The sequence below is a fragment of the Mya arenaria genome, chromosome 14 (assembly GCF_026914265.1).
Source record: "Mya arenaria isolate MELC-2E11 chromosome 14, ASM2691426v1".
NCBI lineage: Eukaryota > Metazoa > Mollusca > Bivalvia > Myida > Myidae > Mya > Mya arenaria.
Genome location: NC_069135.1, coordinates 14,973,054 through 14,989,361, shown reverse-complemented (window position 1 = coordinate 14,989,361; position 16,308 = coordinate 14,973,054). Strand labels below are relative to the sequence as shown.

The 16,308-nt window shown below is 34.2% G+C and overlaps 2 protein-coding genes across 2 annotated transcripts; both read left to right on the top strand.

Moving 5' to 3' along the window:
• The first annotated feature begins 2,158 nt into the window (after nt 1-2,158).
• LOC128218469 (uncharacterized) lies at nt 2,159-4,173 on the top strand. Its single transcript, XM_052926142.1, has 3 exons — nt 2,159-2,711; nt 2,934-3,114; nt 3,970-4,173. The coding sequence occupies exons 1-3, from the start codon at nt 2,228-2,230 to the stop codon at nt 4,145-4,147; spliced, it is 843 nt and encodes a 280-aa protein (XP_052782102.1). The 5' UTR covers nt 2,159-2,227; the 3' UTR covers nt 4,148-4,173.
• Nucleotides 4,174-8,025: 3,852 nt separating this feature from the next.
• On the top strand, nt 8,026-16,280 carry LOC128218468 (ubiquitin thioesterase OTU1-like). Its single transcript, XM_052926141.1, has 2 exons — nt 8,026-8,144; nt 12,446-16,280. Exon 2 carries the CDS (start codon nt 12,449-12,451, stop codon nt 13,361-13,363), a length of 915 nt encoding a protein of 304 aa, XP_052782101.1. The 5' UTR covers nt 8,026-8,144; nt 12,446-12,448; the 3' UTR covers nt 13,364-16,280.
• The last annotated feature ends 28 nt before the right edge of the window (nt 16,281-16,308 follow it).

Sequence of the window (16,308 nt, the reverse complement as noted above, 5' to 3'; positions counted from 1 at the left end):
CAGTAAAATGATTCGAACGATTGTGAAAACCTACATGTCTTAGTAAGTCACTGTCTCACAGCCGCCCTAGCGTCGAAACAAAATAGTCAAATTCCCTGCCTAAATGTCCTATACGAGAAATCGACAAACCGAATTACAGTCAAAAGTTAAATGTTTCGGCCAAAGAGTTCATTTGTTTTGCAAAGGCATGATCTATACAAAGCTGCAGTATGTTATAGCAGCTATATAATACGTATTAGTCAATATAAAACTTAAATTCGTAAACGTCAGTGTCCCTACGTTTAAGAGCTGAAAAGTACGATTATCAAGGGCACTCTCAAGAAATTCTGAAGATGTGGACGATTTAAATATAGTATGGTAATCCGTATATAAATACAATATGGTGGTAGTTTTTATTATTTACGAAATAGCTGCATAAGTACTAGTTTTGCGTAGTCATTTAAGTCGTGTAAACACTTGGTCATGTTTCGAAATGTTGAAACGGTAATGAAAGGTACTACCATAAAACATTATAAATTTGTACTCTTGACCATTTATCATGCTAAGTAAGGCAACAAATGGCTTTATATTAGCATATTTGTTCGAAGAAGACCATGCATATATATATATTTGTATTGCTGACCAGTGTATTAAGCTACTTACATGGAACATAGTATATTCACATGTAAGAAAACCTCTAGCTTATATAATTGCGTAATGACAATGCCGCATTATTCCTACATGCTTCATTGACATATGTTTCATTAAAACATGATCTATGTTGAGCTGACATCTAGACTTGCACTTTCATTTTCTCTTCGCACTATTTCAATATTGGCTGTAAATCGTCAATAGGGTATGTTTTATGCGTATTGCATGGAATCGACATTCGAATATATTAAATATCTATAATTTTCTCTTTGCCTACACCCTCTCTAAAAGACAATTGCTTTGCAACATATTATTTAGTGTCAAACGTTCAGAAATCATGTCCTAGATATTTACACTATTTTGTGTGTAGTAACGTCCGGGGGGGGGGGGGGCGGTAGATAACTGTGGCATTGAGCCAATTTATACAATTACTAATAAAGTACGTGCCTGTGCTCAAATGTCAGAGTTTGCGTAAGCGGCAATTTTCTACACGGTTTGATTGTGAACGCAGTTAAAAAGGAGTTGGACGTAAAAACATTGGCATATACAAATGTAGTTGTTAAATTGTCCTGATAATTTATTATTTAATGGTAAATGTTCTTTTAGTCTTTATTCAAAGTAGACAACTTTCACATCTCCTAACATTCATAATGTCCCACAAAGAGCAGCATAAATACGTACAAAACCTACTTCAGATAATATCCCGTACCAGAACACGCTTCCAATGGCTACATTTACATTATATTATTTCTTTAAAACATATTTATAATGTAAAGTAAGACTGAGCGATGATACTCAAACGCTGTCCAAGACATGGGCCTAATTATTTAATTATTCATTTAACACATTATTGACCTTTTGTTACAAGCGAATAAAGACAGTGTGTGTAAAAGAGGGGAAACTATACCGAATAAGTGCTCTTTCAGTTCCCAAGCCATTAAACCCATAAGATCTTACGGGAGCCATTCTTTTACGAAAATATATTTTGTCACAAATACGTACCTAGAATGTAAGCTATTTCCAATTTCCGTTCATAAATAAAAACATACTGAATTGGTTCCAGAGTGGACAATTGAGTTTTTTCATTAGTTTGTCAATCGCGTTTAGTTTTGATGATAATATTTATCATGTACAAAAATGTATTCATTACAGACAATGTATTCTGCGTTGTAAATATCTGTTTCAAATTCTATTTTGAAATTCAGATTGAAATAGCGAATTTTGTAGTCCATTTTGCAATATTATTTTGTCTATTTAATTCTATAATTTTGCTACGCGTAAAACGCGATTTGGATTTGTAAGGGTAACTAGGGGATGGACAGCCTTGAACGTTTCCAGTTAACTTTTTTGTTTTTTATTGCGAGCATATATCTCTTAAACAGAGAAAACATTGGTGCATGAATACGATCATACCTCAAAGGCATCTGGCGATTCAAACAAGATTATATTTCTGATAAAGAAGTGCATGATCGAGATCCGGGAAAGTTTCTTGGAAAAGAAAATTAAACATACAATAGTTGTTGTTTCTTTCAAGAATAACTTAATTGAGGTTTAATAGGTTTAATTACTTCGGTTAGATTAACAAATAAGTAAAAAAATGTATGGACTTTGCTGCTTTTTACTCATAGTCCATACGTTTATTATCAGTCACTGTCAAAATTCCTCGGATGTGATATTTCTAGAAGAACATCTGATGCGCGTTCGCGAGGATGTGTCGATGCTATGGAGTGCAATAATTCGAGAAAGGCTAACGAGATCAAAAGACATCAAAATCCTAAAGGAAACAGTGGACGCTATCAACGCTGACGTCGAAGGTACACGGGACAAGGAAAATTATTCTAAAACGGCGGAGAATGACACACACGTTAAGAAAGTCGTCGTGCCTTACATTTCAGCAAAACTGGGTAATGTGTTAAAAGCCTTTGGTCTGGAAAAGAAAAGAATTTCCAGTCTGGAGGAAGTGATACATACTTTAAAACAGGCAGTGACAAAGTTGTCGACTAAAATCGTTGACAATGAGTCGAAAGGGATGGCATTGGAAGAAAATATAATGTCAACTCGAAAGGATTTAGAGGTTTATGGTAAGCAATATAAGATTACAATGGTATAAATACATTTTGTTTAAAGTGTTTAACATCATTTAAGCCCAAAAAGAACTACTAGTATATCAAAGCAATTGAATGGATGGATGTTGAAACATGAGAGCATTTTCTTATATCAATAGTATTATATATAAACAGAATTTTACTCTTTTATGTTGTTAAAAGTACATTATCATTACATTATTGTCCTTCTCCCTGAAGTCAACTCCGCCCTTGATGCCCGGTCACACTTTGACGAGATCGCGCAAGCGTACTGTGCCGCCTTATCCAAGGGTTGGGCATTTTCCATAAGACGCCATTGCGAGGTTGCGCCAACCTGCAACACAGTCTGCGCCCAAGCTGCTCCTGAGATTCTGGCTGCGATCGGAAACCAAAGATCCATGTGTGTATCTATAGAAACGTATAAATTAGTATCCGTTCTGAAATTAGCTCAACTCGTTAACGCCAAAACATATAGGGACTTAGGATAAATCGTCACCTTGGCACACAAAGACATGTATTGATATATGTTATGCAATCCTCTTTTTGCATATTAATTTATGGTAGGCTCACTATTTTTCTTTAATTATCCTAGTTCAATAGAAAGATTGAGCTTTAAAATGCATTTTAAGTTTTGTGATTTGATAGATATTCTCCGAGTTTTATGCTTCAACATATGGGGCAACACATCTACGTTACGGCATCTACCTTAGTTTCTGTGCTGCAATTTTTAATTAGCTCATTTGCATTTTAAATTCAGTTTATATTTAATGCTAATATTGATAACAAATGACAGAAAATTTCATAATCTTAAAACTCAATTTTAGCTTTATATCTTTATTAGGCACCTTGGTCTTGTCTTGGTGCATGTGAAAAAAGAAAATCCAATATTTGTTAACAGCAAAATATATTACATTTTGGTTATGAAGCATTTAATTCAGTTAATACATATACATTTAATAGATATACTAATCAGAACGAAATATATGAGCTGTGAATTAAAAAAATAAGCTACATATTTTTCTTGCGCCAAGGTGACGGTATGTTTTAAAGATGGTTGTATCTCCGAAAATATAATACTGAAGTTTTCATTTATTGAAATTTTAAACCCTTCTAAAATTTCAACACGTGGTCAAAATTAAAAAAAGAGAGTATATAGTTCCTTTTTTACAACCATGTGTTACATTTTCCTACGCAATTTAGAGTACATGTTGTACATGAATATACTCCTTTCGGACATGTTTTGAACACATTTCAGGGTAAAATGCGTGAACGCTTTCACCGTGGGCAACAAAGGAGGAGAAGGCTCACAGGGAACCGGATATGAACGTGGGTTTGGTCATGTGGACTATTTATCATACAGTTATGGATCCTTCGGCTGTCAATGGCGTGCAAACCACTGTGGACCTCGACATTGCTGCTGTGTCGCGTACTAGCCTGACTGTTCATATGGATTAAAAGACACAGGTCGTTTTTTTTTCTTTTACCACTTACACTCACTCTCAATACAATGACCCCCCCCCCCCCCTCCCTGTAATAAACTAACGGTTCAGACATTTACCAGTTATGTTCGATTGAGACTTAAAGCTGCCCTCTCACATATTTACCGTTTTGACAACTATTTTATTTTTTGTCTTGGAATGAGCCAGTTTTTTTAGTAAATATCTGCAAACCAGTGGTATGAGACTGATGACAAAAGATCAACTCGCAGATTTTCATATTTTCGTTCTAAAATTAATAATTTATGGCTAAAAGCGTTACTAACGGTTTAAGAAAAACGCATAACACATCAATTTTTGAACTTAAACATGAAAATCTGCGATCTGAAATTTTGTCAGCAGTCTTATATCACTGGTTTCTAGCCGTTTTCGCATAAATTGGCTTGTTCCAAGACAAAGAAATAAAACAATTGTCAACGCGTTCAATCTGTGAGAGTGCAGCTATAAGTGCCTTTGTTTGAGTTAAAAATTTCTGAGTGGTCCACGTGGTCATTTGAGTGGATGACTGGAATATTCATTTGTTTTAAACATCTGCCTATTGTGGCGTCATAAATCAATCGAATTACTGTTTTCGTGCATTTTCTAGAATATAAGCACAAATCAGCATTTGAATTCTTTCAAAATGTTTTTTTTTTCGGAAATACAAAGCTGTCCTGAAAGGTTTGTTGTTGATTTAACGGCATGAAAAGAGAGTTGGAGCCTTATTTCTTGATTGAAAAAAAGCCTTTGATCTAGTTGATCATGCCATTCTTCTTCATCACATATCAATAGTACTTAAACAGAAATTTGAGATAAAATCCAGAACAATAATTCAAGCAACATTCAATGCTCTGCTACACATAGTATGGATCTACATTAAAACAAAAAAAATAAGTGTATGCATTTAGTCTCACAAAATAAATTAAAAAAATATGACTGAAATAAGTATATACATAAACAAATGAATTCAAAATACAAAATGTCGTAGTAAAAAAAAAAAAAAATATATATATATATATATATATTTGTAAACACATAGTTATATTCAATTTATTATTATTGTTTTATTATTATTACAATACATATCATTAATAAAAAGACAGGTGTGCTCATCAGGTTAATATGAGGTAACGTCATTTCACTTCAGACAGGGCCACTCGCTTTAACGATGTGACAGACAGACAGGCAGACAGTTTATTTTGACTTGTCCACTGTGCATCGTCATCAACATGTACTGATCAATGTCAACGTGAATGCATACTAACAAATAACGTAATACAAACGAGTATACATACACAATTTTTTTTTATATCTAAATCAAAGGATGAAGAAATGTTACAATATTAAGTTCTAACATTAATTATTTGGATCTTACTTTAAGCGAATCTTTAACAAACAGACAGAGTTTAATAAGCTCTATTTTATTATTTGATTGCAATAATTGTAAATATATATTACACACGGTCTTGTATAAAAGTATTTCTTTAAAGTTTTCTTTCTAAAATCATTAAAAGCTTGACATACACAGATAAAGTGAAATTCATCTTCAATATCATTGGAATTACAACAAAGACAGTATCTTTGTTTTGAACAATATTATTTCTAGCGTATCGTAACCAGTCTGAATATGAAGTGGGTGCACAGAGAGTCGTAGTCTACAAAAGAAAAATGGTTAATTTTTTGGTAAAATGTCGAAATAACTTTCATATTCAAGACTAGTCTTAAACTTTCTATACATATCTAGCAGTGTGGTTCCATACTAATCTTGTTTAAACGCATCGTGTATTCTACATTTGAAAACTGGTATAAATCTATCAACATCAATATTGTAGATATCGTCATACTATAACCAGAACTATTTAATATCTTTCTAATGTTTCATATATACGCCCAATTACGACAACCTTTATCGCAATCATTCTTAGCTTGTGTACATATAGTTTTGATAATAATATCATCAGTGGGACCAACCTTAAACCAATTGACAATATACGCACATATCTTTGAATATTTCACGAAATCTTCCCCAATCGCCATAAACAGTGGCATTGCAAGTATTTGTGTTGACTCTTAATAATCTTTTACAAAACTTTAAATGAATTCTTTCTAACTCTTTAGATTTGGTGTGGCCCCAATGTGCTTTATTGTTATTTGTACGTACGACCAGAAGTTTAGGAGACGTTTCTGAAACGCTTTTATGATTGTCGTAAAGTTGTTCGTTATTATGATCGTACATGTACGTTAACGGCAGATCGAAAAATCTATCTGAAAGGCACCCCATTTATTTTTTATCATAAAGGCCAAATGGGTTAAATATGATAATGCAATAAAACTTGCCTCTATCAACTGTAATCTTTAATGTGCCCCTTTAGTTCACTTTTTTTAGATCATGCAGTGTTAAATATGCACTATTACTCCCAAATAAGATTACCACAATTAATAAAAAAAAAAAATTCCAAAAGAGATGAAAAAAATGTCGAAAACAATGGTTCTTATGAAAGACACCGAGTTTGAAATAAATGAGCAGAAAACACGGTATTTCCACCTTATGAGACTATAGTAGACCACAGTAAATATTTTAGCATTGGCATATCATTTAATATTTTTGCCCTTTCTGCTATCAAATTCACGGTTACAATCTTCTTATCAGTAATTAATATTTTCCATAAATGCATTATTTAGTTAGTAGTTAAAGGCTATTAAGTCAAAATTAATGTTTCTCACACTTGCGTGTGTACTGATATTGAATAAGAGTGTCACTTTAAATGATTTGCTTCAACGGTAAATAGGTCGTTTCCAAGACGGTGTGAAGACCACGCTTCGTTGTTGACATGACGTGTGATGGGGTATTTTAGTTAATCAGTTAATTGTTGTGTGAATTTTCCGAGAATTTGTATACAAAGGTCAGTCTGTTTGAAAATATATTGAATCGATAATATAACAACGAAATTATTAAACATTTGTTTTCGTCCAATGTTTGCACGTAAACAAAAGTTCGAGAAATCAGCTTAAAAAACGTTTGAAAAATGGGAGCGGTAAGTTGTGTTTGTTTTCTAAAAGCCTAATGATTCAAACTTTTGATATTTTTAAGATCAAATTATTATTTATTCAGTGTATGTATACCACCTTATAAACTGCATCCTAAATGCTCAGTCGGAAGGCAATACTTTGTTTCTTATGAAGACTTTAAACAAAGATAACTACAATATTTCTTCACCATTTTAAATGAAACCTAGCGCAGTCCACACCGATTACAAAGCTCCGCCTTCAGTGTTTTACCAGAGTTTAATTGAGAGTTTAGTTTCTTAAAGCACTTCGACAAACATTTTCACAAAACCGCCGCCTGATGGAGCACTGACAAAACAGTATTTAGGAAACAGGTTTGTCGAAGTGTTTGATGAAACTAATCACCTTATCAAACTCCGGTAATACAACAAACACGGGACTCTTTTAAAGGCTTAGAAGACAAACAATTGTTATCTTTGTTTTAAGTCTTAATTTGAAGCAAAATCTTGCTTTTCGACGTAGTATTTATTACGCAATTTATTACGTGGTATACACACACACTGTTATTTACTGGTAAATAGGTGAGGTACTCAGTTTTGATTAAATTGAAGTAACTAAACTTTATTTTAAAAGCAGTTCTTAAAGTTGCTATTTTCTCTCCTGAGTTTGCAGTGAAAATACCAAACTGTTGTTATTTCACTGATAAAACCACATATTTTCCATGCTTGGAAGAATGCCTTATATTACGTTAGTTCCTGGTGGCACCTGAAAATTGGAAGGGGAAGTCATTGAGTATGGATTCTATTTACTTAAGTAGATTTAGTGTTGTGTAGCCATTTAGGTACATTTGGGCAGACAACACATAAATTGGTGACGTATTAATTATATGCTACCAGCAGACTCCGACAGAGTATTGTTTGTTCATTTATTACACCGTTAATTTGAAGAGGTATATTGTATACTTTTAATTCAACGATGACTTTAAACTCATTAACATGCTGCATAGATACAAGTTTTTTTTTTTAAAGAATTTCAAGCGTTCAATAAAAGTTGATTTTCTTAGGGTGTTCTACAACAGTGATTCATATAATGCACCAGTCAATTGTAACCACGGCCTCCCCCCCCCCCCCCCCCATTGGCATTATCTAGGGTCGCTTGGGTGCGGGGGCATTTGGCAGGGGTTTTACCAACAGATTGTTCCTGCAGGGTGGGGACTGCCCGGGCTTGGCTGGACCGAAAGTCTAAGTCGCCGCTATTCCCCAGACCTGGGGGGGCCATGGTTACAAATGACTGGTGCATAACATAGCAACACTAATGAGCTTTAGTGGTTGCTGTTTTATGAAATTGACATTTGAATGTTTTGCATCCCTTTAATAACTCAAGTCTACCAACTACAAATATCATCTAGACTAACCTCTAGGTAGTCCAAATAATTGTACATTGATGGATTTTTTTAGATTTTTGATATGGCAAATCCTTCACATACAAATTGTTTAGTATCAGAAGTGGGTAGTTGTTCCGATCAGGATTCCGGGTTAAAGCATATAGCGTCTATAAAATATCATAAAAACAAAAAATATTACCAGATAATGTTATTTTACATTAGTTCCGTACACAAAAAATAAATATCCAACTTATAATTATGAGTTTGACGGCTTTTCTTCATTTCATTCTGTCAAAACATAACGATATATACATGAAGGGCACCTGCAAGGCTTCAGGGCACAGTTTTAAATCGCTCGGAACATTTCGGCCATGGCCGAGTTGTTACGATTGTGCAACGAGGTCTATCTGGAAGCTTTGTCGGAGGAGGCTGAGTTATTACGATTGTATCGAGTTGTTCCCCTTCGCATAATTGTTTTCTGTGTCAGTCAACTTTCGTTTTATTGGAAAGGTAAACAACTAGGTTTAATGCATTAAATGCTTGTTTAGTGCAAAATAACATTTCACTTACATGGTAAAATATGAATATAACTCTTTATGATCAATTTCAACCATAAAATACTTCACTTAAAACAATTTCAATATTTTTAAAACACCCCCATTTTTTGCACATTCCCGTTTAGATGTTAGGGATTGGAAGAATCCTGTATAACATGTCTATTATTTTAGACTAAACCTCTAGGTTGACTAAATATAAAACTAAAATATAACTATTTACCACAGTTATGATTTCATGCATGAATACTGTTGCGAAAAATTGTTTAATGAATTTCCACACAGTGCAAACTGACTCACAACACATCATTATCTCAAGTGATTGAATCACTCCGCAAGGTTTATACTCGCAATAGGCTAAAACCTTATTTACTTACACAGTAGGCTGGAATGACTGTTTTTCAAAAATAAATGTTCCACTATTTACAATTTCTTTTAAAATGAAATGAACATATCCAAGTAATGCACCAGTCAATTGTAACCACGCCCCCCCCCCCCCCAGGTCCGGGGAATAGCGGGGACTTTGTCTTTCAGTCCAGCCAACCCCGGGTAAAATCCCTGTCCAGCGGGGACAAACTGATGGTAAAAATCCCCGCCAAATGCCCCCGCACCCCAGGGACCCTAGGTAAGGCCCGTTCCCTGCTTTATTTTTGCACAAAGACGAAACCACCGCATTCACCCAGCACAGCAGGGACACCTGAAAGGTAAAACCACAGCCCATTTTTGCGGCTATCCCCAGTATACCCCCGGACCTGGGGGGGGGGGGGCGTGGTTACAATTGACTGGTGTATAACTAATATTCTATATATTATGTTAGCTTGCCAGAGCTGATTAAAAAGCATCTAGGCTGGTCTGGTCTTGGGGCATCTTATTCCAAAGCATGATGGTTACAGGAAAGAAACATTTTACATGTGTGATTCCTCTTATTAGAATTAACATAAAGACAATACAGTATAGTTCCAAAATATTACTATAATATCTTGAAACCAAAGAGAATTACATTTTTATACCTGTAATGGTAGGCATATTAAAAACTAGTGTAAAATTATTTAAGTTTAATACAGAATTTTTATATACCTACTGCGAAGGATTTGCCATATAAAAAACTCTTTTAAAAAACTGTCCACCTTCAAATATTTAGACTTATTTAAAACCTAAAAAGTGCCCTTTTTTCATTTTTTTGTTTCATGTCAGGGTTGTAACTTCATGCACAGTGCAAATTTGAAATAGCCTGTCATTTCAGGTGTAACGATTCGCTTCGATGCATCGAAAAACCAGTTTTAAACTTGGCGATTCAATTTGATACAGAGACTTCAAACATCGATTTGATCCGCATATTAAACATGCAAGCCACAAAATGACTTGTTGTATCCGCATTCTAAACATGTCACTTTTGTTACGCGGCGTACGTTTGGTTAATAATTAATCTGGCATCTAATCAATAATAGAGTTTCATTCTTACTAGCCTAGTTACATGGTGTCTCCCTCATTGAAAGATGCTCCTAAAATCAGGAGTGTGGGCACATTTCAGGCCCTGCGACGGATTAATACATAAAGCAACATGTAATATTTTTTTCGATAAAGTAAGTTATCCAAAGTTCGGCAGCTCAACTAATCTCATCAAACACATCCATCAAATCATAAAATTTGACATGTACAGAAAAACACCACGCATGAATAACAATGAATAACAAAACCATGTTTTTTTTTGTTATTTTTGTTATTTAACTTTGTAAACAGAATGTTTTGTTAATAAAAATTTGTTCTTGATGAAACACTGTCCTAGTTTTTCATAATTGCAATGATTTAACAACCTTTAAATAAACAACTTGATATTTAATAGCAACAATAAGTAAAACATGAATCAAATCGAAATTTGACAAGTTTGATATCAGAATTGAATCAAACCGGGCTTTAAGTGAATCGTTGCGGCTCTACCTGTCATAGATGTATGTCACACAAAGTATATATGCCCTGCTCAAGACCCATGGTACTATGTTGAAGGTCAAGGTCACACTTGAAGTTTTATGATGATTTAATGCTGCAAACATGCACATACATTATACCAGTAGGTGTTCATCTCTGGGCTGTATCTTTGTTGTGTATGGAGGAATTTGTAATTAAGTGGCACAGATGTTTGACAAATAAAGGTGATGTGTTACGTGCATAATCCACTTCCCTTCCTCAAAGGTCAAGGACACACCTAGACTTTAATCCTTATGGAATGCTGCATTTATACAAATAGAGTATATGTGGTTGTGTCCGGGCTGTAATTTTATAATGGCAGGGGTGGGTTTCAAAATAACATGGCACTGATGTTTGGCAAATAAAAGCTACATGTTGATTTCAGGCTCAAGATCAGATCCTTGTCCCATTCAGATCCCAGCCATATCACTCTAGTAACTCGGGAGTTATCACCCTTTAATCTAAGAAATTACCTAAAATTGGTCTTGTCAGATCAATTATTTTAGAAGCCTTTGTCCAATCATCACCAACTTTGTTGAGAATGTGTATGGGCAGAATATCTTGATCTGGTTTGAAAACAAGCCATGCTCAGACACTTTCGAGTTATTACTCTTGAACTGCCAAAATTGTATTTACGGTCTTAAAACATAGCTTATGTACAAACAGATATTTGTTCAAATATGAACAGCGTATTTGGTGACAGTTGTCGCTCTTGTTATAATATATACATTTTATATAAATGTTTTTAACGCTACTAATTCGCAACTGTCAACATTTTATCTTTTAAAGCCATCATACATGTACAAATGTAAGCAAATAAGATTCATATGAGGTCATCTGTATATCGTATAGTAAGCAGTGTGCGTGAAAACATGTCAGACATTGCTGGTAGATTTTTCAAACTGTCCTTTGTATCTTCAAAGAATGGAGGACATTATTGACATAATTGTCCGATGTTTTTGTCAGTGTTAAACTTATTTCCAAAGTTGGAATATCCATCGTGTATGGAGCCTTTTGACAATTTTCATTTTTACTGGATGTTTATATTCCAAATCTGTGGAGAGTGCATGCGTACAAAGATTGAACTTAAATGCGACTTTCAGATATTTCCTGAAAAGAAGTCAGTTTGAGTAGCGTTCTTAAATAGCGCTATTGTGCACTCTGCTCACCCATTTTGAAACGCTCTTAGTGCTTGGAAAGTAATCTGCCCCTTCACATGACTGTGGGATATGTACAATGTACATGTTAGCATGATGATAAAGTGTATGACATATTAATCAATAATGAACCAATTTAAATGGAGTTCTTTGACTCTTTTGTCTACTTACCCTATACTTTTATTTTCAGGAGATGTCACTTAATCTGCGTTGTAAGTCCAAGGCAGGACAGCATTATCTCAAGGATCTAAATGCAACATCTACAGTTTCTGTATTAATGGATAGACTTCATGAGTTGACCCATATACCTCGAGACTGCATCAAAGTCAAGCAAGGATACCCACCGAAGGTCATTGATCTCTCAAAGGAGTCTGATGAGTTATCTACCCTGCCTTTCCAATCTGGTGACACACTCATTGTGGAAGAAGATGTATCTTTGAGAAAAAAGAGACAACAAAATGTTGATAATGTTCTTCAAGATCAAATAAGTACGTGTTCAGGAATGCTTATGAGGAAAGTTGTTCCTGCAGATAATTGCTGTTTATTTACAAGTATTGACTGTGTTACTAATCACGGTAAAGTTGATTTATCTAGTTCTACACAGATGCGAGAGTTGATAGCAGGTGTTGTTATGAGTGACCCTGTAACATATGATACAGCCATGCTTGGAAAAAGTAACTCAGATTATTGTAAGTGGATAATGAAGGCCGATTCATGGGGTGGAGCGATTGAAATTTCTATTTTAACAAAGTATTATGGTATAGAAATAGATGTTGTGGATACGCAAACGGGTAGAATTGACAAATTTGGTGAAGATCAAGACTACAAAGAAAGGGTGCTACTTATATATGATGGTATTCATTATGACCCACTGGTCCTGGAACCACTAGTCCCGGGTGATGCAATACACACAGTGTTTAAAACTAATGATGCTAACATACTGTCACAAGCTATAGAAATTGGGAATGAAGCAAAGCAGGCGAGGCAGTTCACAGATGTTGGAAATTTCACTTTAAGGTGCTTGATATGTCAATTGAGTCTGAGAGGTGAAAAAGAAGCACAGAGTCATGCCAAGTCAACTGGACACATTAACTTTGGAGAGTATTAGTTATATTAATCGAATTTGGTGCAGCATCCATATTAGATTAATGAATTTTAATTGATATATTCACATTTCATTGCTAATCAATATTAAAGTTACTTTATAGTCATTGTTCAACTGTATGCAGGTATGGAATGGCTTATTGGTCAAAAATCAAAACCTTCTGTCTCAGTTTGGGGAAGGACCAGTGAAATACTGCTGATAGTCCAGATTTGCCCTTCCCTGACCTAGGGCAATTGACAGACAAGTTTTTAGCTCGACTATTCGAAGAATAGGTGGGCTATACTACTCGCCCCAGCGTCCGGTTAAAGTTTTAGGGCAAGTTGGGATTTTCACTTATAAGTCCAATACCCTACATTCAATTGACTTAATACTTCACGCAGTTGTTTAGGGCCATCACATGGTGAGGTTAGATAACTCCATATTATTCTTTACACAGATTATGGCCCCTGATTGACTATGGAACTTAGGTTAAAGTTTTAGGGCAAGTTGGAATATTTATTAATAACTTCTATATCCTTTGTTCAATTGACTTAATACTTCACACAGTTGTTCAGGACCATCACACAATGAGGTAACATAACTCCATATTATCCTAAATACAAGTTATGGCCCCTGATTGACTTAAAGTTTTAAGGCAGGTTAAAGTTTTAGGGCAAGTTGGGATTTTCACTTTAAACTCCAATACCATTCAATCAATTGACTTAATACTTCACACAGATGTTCAGAGCCATCACATAATGAGGTTAGATAACTCCATATTATCTTTTATACAAATTATGGCCCCTGATTGACTATGGAACTTAGGTTAAAGTTTAAGGGCAGGTTGGGATATTGTTTAATAACTTCTATACCCTTCATTCAATTGACTTAATACTTCACACAATTGTTCAGGACCATCACCCAATGAGGTTACATAACTCTATATCCTTAATACAAGTTATGGCCCCTGATTGACTTTGGTTACAGTTTTAGGCAAGTAAAAGTTAAGGGCAAGTTGGGATATTAATAAAAAAACTTCTATACGGTTCATAAAATGCACTTAATAAAATTCAAAATTATTAACGACCATCTTACAGCAAGAAACAGAACTCCGTTTTAAGCCTTAATACAAATTATGGCCCTTTATTTTTTTGTTTTAATTTCCTTTGAAAGGCATATTTGTATATCCTTAACCACATTTTCATAATGAGAAATCAAGTTATTTGAATGACTTGCGTCATTGTTTGGGTGGGCTGGTGGGAGGGCAGCATCAAAGTCACCTTATGTATCGAATAATTTAAGTTAGGTTTGGCATAAAGAGATCAAACTTGGTATTATTACATGTCGTTATTGTATTCTAACTCAAAGCGGCGTAGTCGAGCGCTCTGTCTTACGACGGCTCTTGTTTATGTTTACATTTACATTTTTTATACGACCGTTCATTGAACAGGATATACATTATTAATTTATTATAAATTAGCCTGCGGCGTAGGGACGGGTGGGCAGTTAGGCAGACGGCAGCCAGTATGTTGTCAATATGATCAATAACTTTAGAAGCAATTGTCCAATCATCATCAAGTTTGGTCAGAATGTGCAAAAGTTTGTACAAGTTTGATAAACAGCTGTATAGCTTGTGTCACTCGAAAGTTATCACCCTTTAATTTTTGAAATTACCTAAAATGAGACTTGTCCGATAATAACTTTAGAAGCTTTTGTCCAATCATCACCAAATTTGGTCAGAATGTGCCTGTCTGGTTTAATAACTTCTGCACTCCAGAGTTATGACCCTTGAATTGACATTAACTGTATTAACAGTTTCTGCTCTTTAAATTTGGCTTAAAGTTCAACCATTTACACGTATCACCAAACTTGGTAGTCCTAAAAAAAGGATGTGCAATTTTTGTGATAGTTGGCTCCCTTGTTATTTCAGAAAATTAAAAATCACATTTTAATTAATAAGTTTGCGCAATATTTTGTAGAATAAAAAAATACCAAAGTGGAGCAAGACATGTAGCAGGACTGAGGTGAAATTAAAATTGTAACATTCCTGAGTTGCTTCCCATGTGGCTAATGTAAAATGTTATCAAACACATATTTCACAACAAAAAGTACATACCGCATACATTTGAATTACTGTTCCAATTTAAACTGGAGTTTTCAATAAGATAAAAGATGTGAAAGATGTCTGATCTTACTCTTTAATTACAGGTAATTGAAAAATATGAATATATCTATGAAATGTTTATAAATGTAGCGCTTTGAGGTGTTATGAAATAAATCAAATCAAATCAAATGCATTTACACAGAAGATTATTCTGGATAGTGATGGGTGACCTTATTGGACTTTTCACTGGTGATAATAAACAGTAACTTACTATGTTGTTTAAATGCACATGTACTTCATGTTTTACTTGCTTGAAATGCCTGTCCTTATTTTATGACGTTATGTGGATGAAATAGTTTATTGCTTGTGTGTGTTTGAAAGTAACCTAACTAGAAATTTGAATGAGAAATTTTGTACTAATTGTCATGATGTATGGTTACACATTATACCTCAAACTTATTTCAATTTTGTTCAGAGCATATACTTACTATAATGAAAATAATAATAATAATAATAGTAATAATACATCTTTGTAAATAGTATAATTAAATATTTAATCAGAACTAGTAATTAACTTCTTCAACATCAGTGTTTAAGAGGAGAGTTCTAAAAAAGTTTACATTGTGGCATTTAAGTGAGTTTAGTTGAAACAACTCTTAGTTTCTGTATTAAAATTGTATAATGTTAGTTCTCTTTATATTGTGACTAGCATGATTATAATGAACAGTTATTTTGAAACAGAAAAATAAAGTTGACATGTAAATTAGATGATACCTGAATGTCTTTTTTATACATGTTGTATCATGAATTAAAAATGAAATACACATGTACATGCTTCATGAGTCTAATGGTATGCACCTGGAAC

Excerpts from the sequence above, each read along its gene's own strand:
- LOC128218469 (XM_052926142.1), top strand. The coding sequence starts at position 2,228 with ATGTATGGACTTTGCTGCTTTTTACTCATAGTCCATACGTTTATTATC. Across the intron at positions 2,712-2,933 it reads AAAGGATTTAGAGGTTTATG|TCAACTCCGCCCTTGATGCC; the intron begins GTAAGCAATATA and ends TTCTCCCTGAAG. Across the intron at positions 3,115-3,969 it reads ATCGGAAACCAAAGATCCAT|GGTAAAATGCGTGAACGCTT; the intron begins GTGTGTATCTAT and ends AACACATTTCAG.
- LOC128218468 (XM_052926141.1), top strand. The coding sequence starts at position 12,449 with ATGTCACTTAATCTGCGTTGTAAGTCCAAGGCAGGACAGCATTATCTC.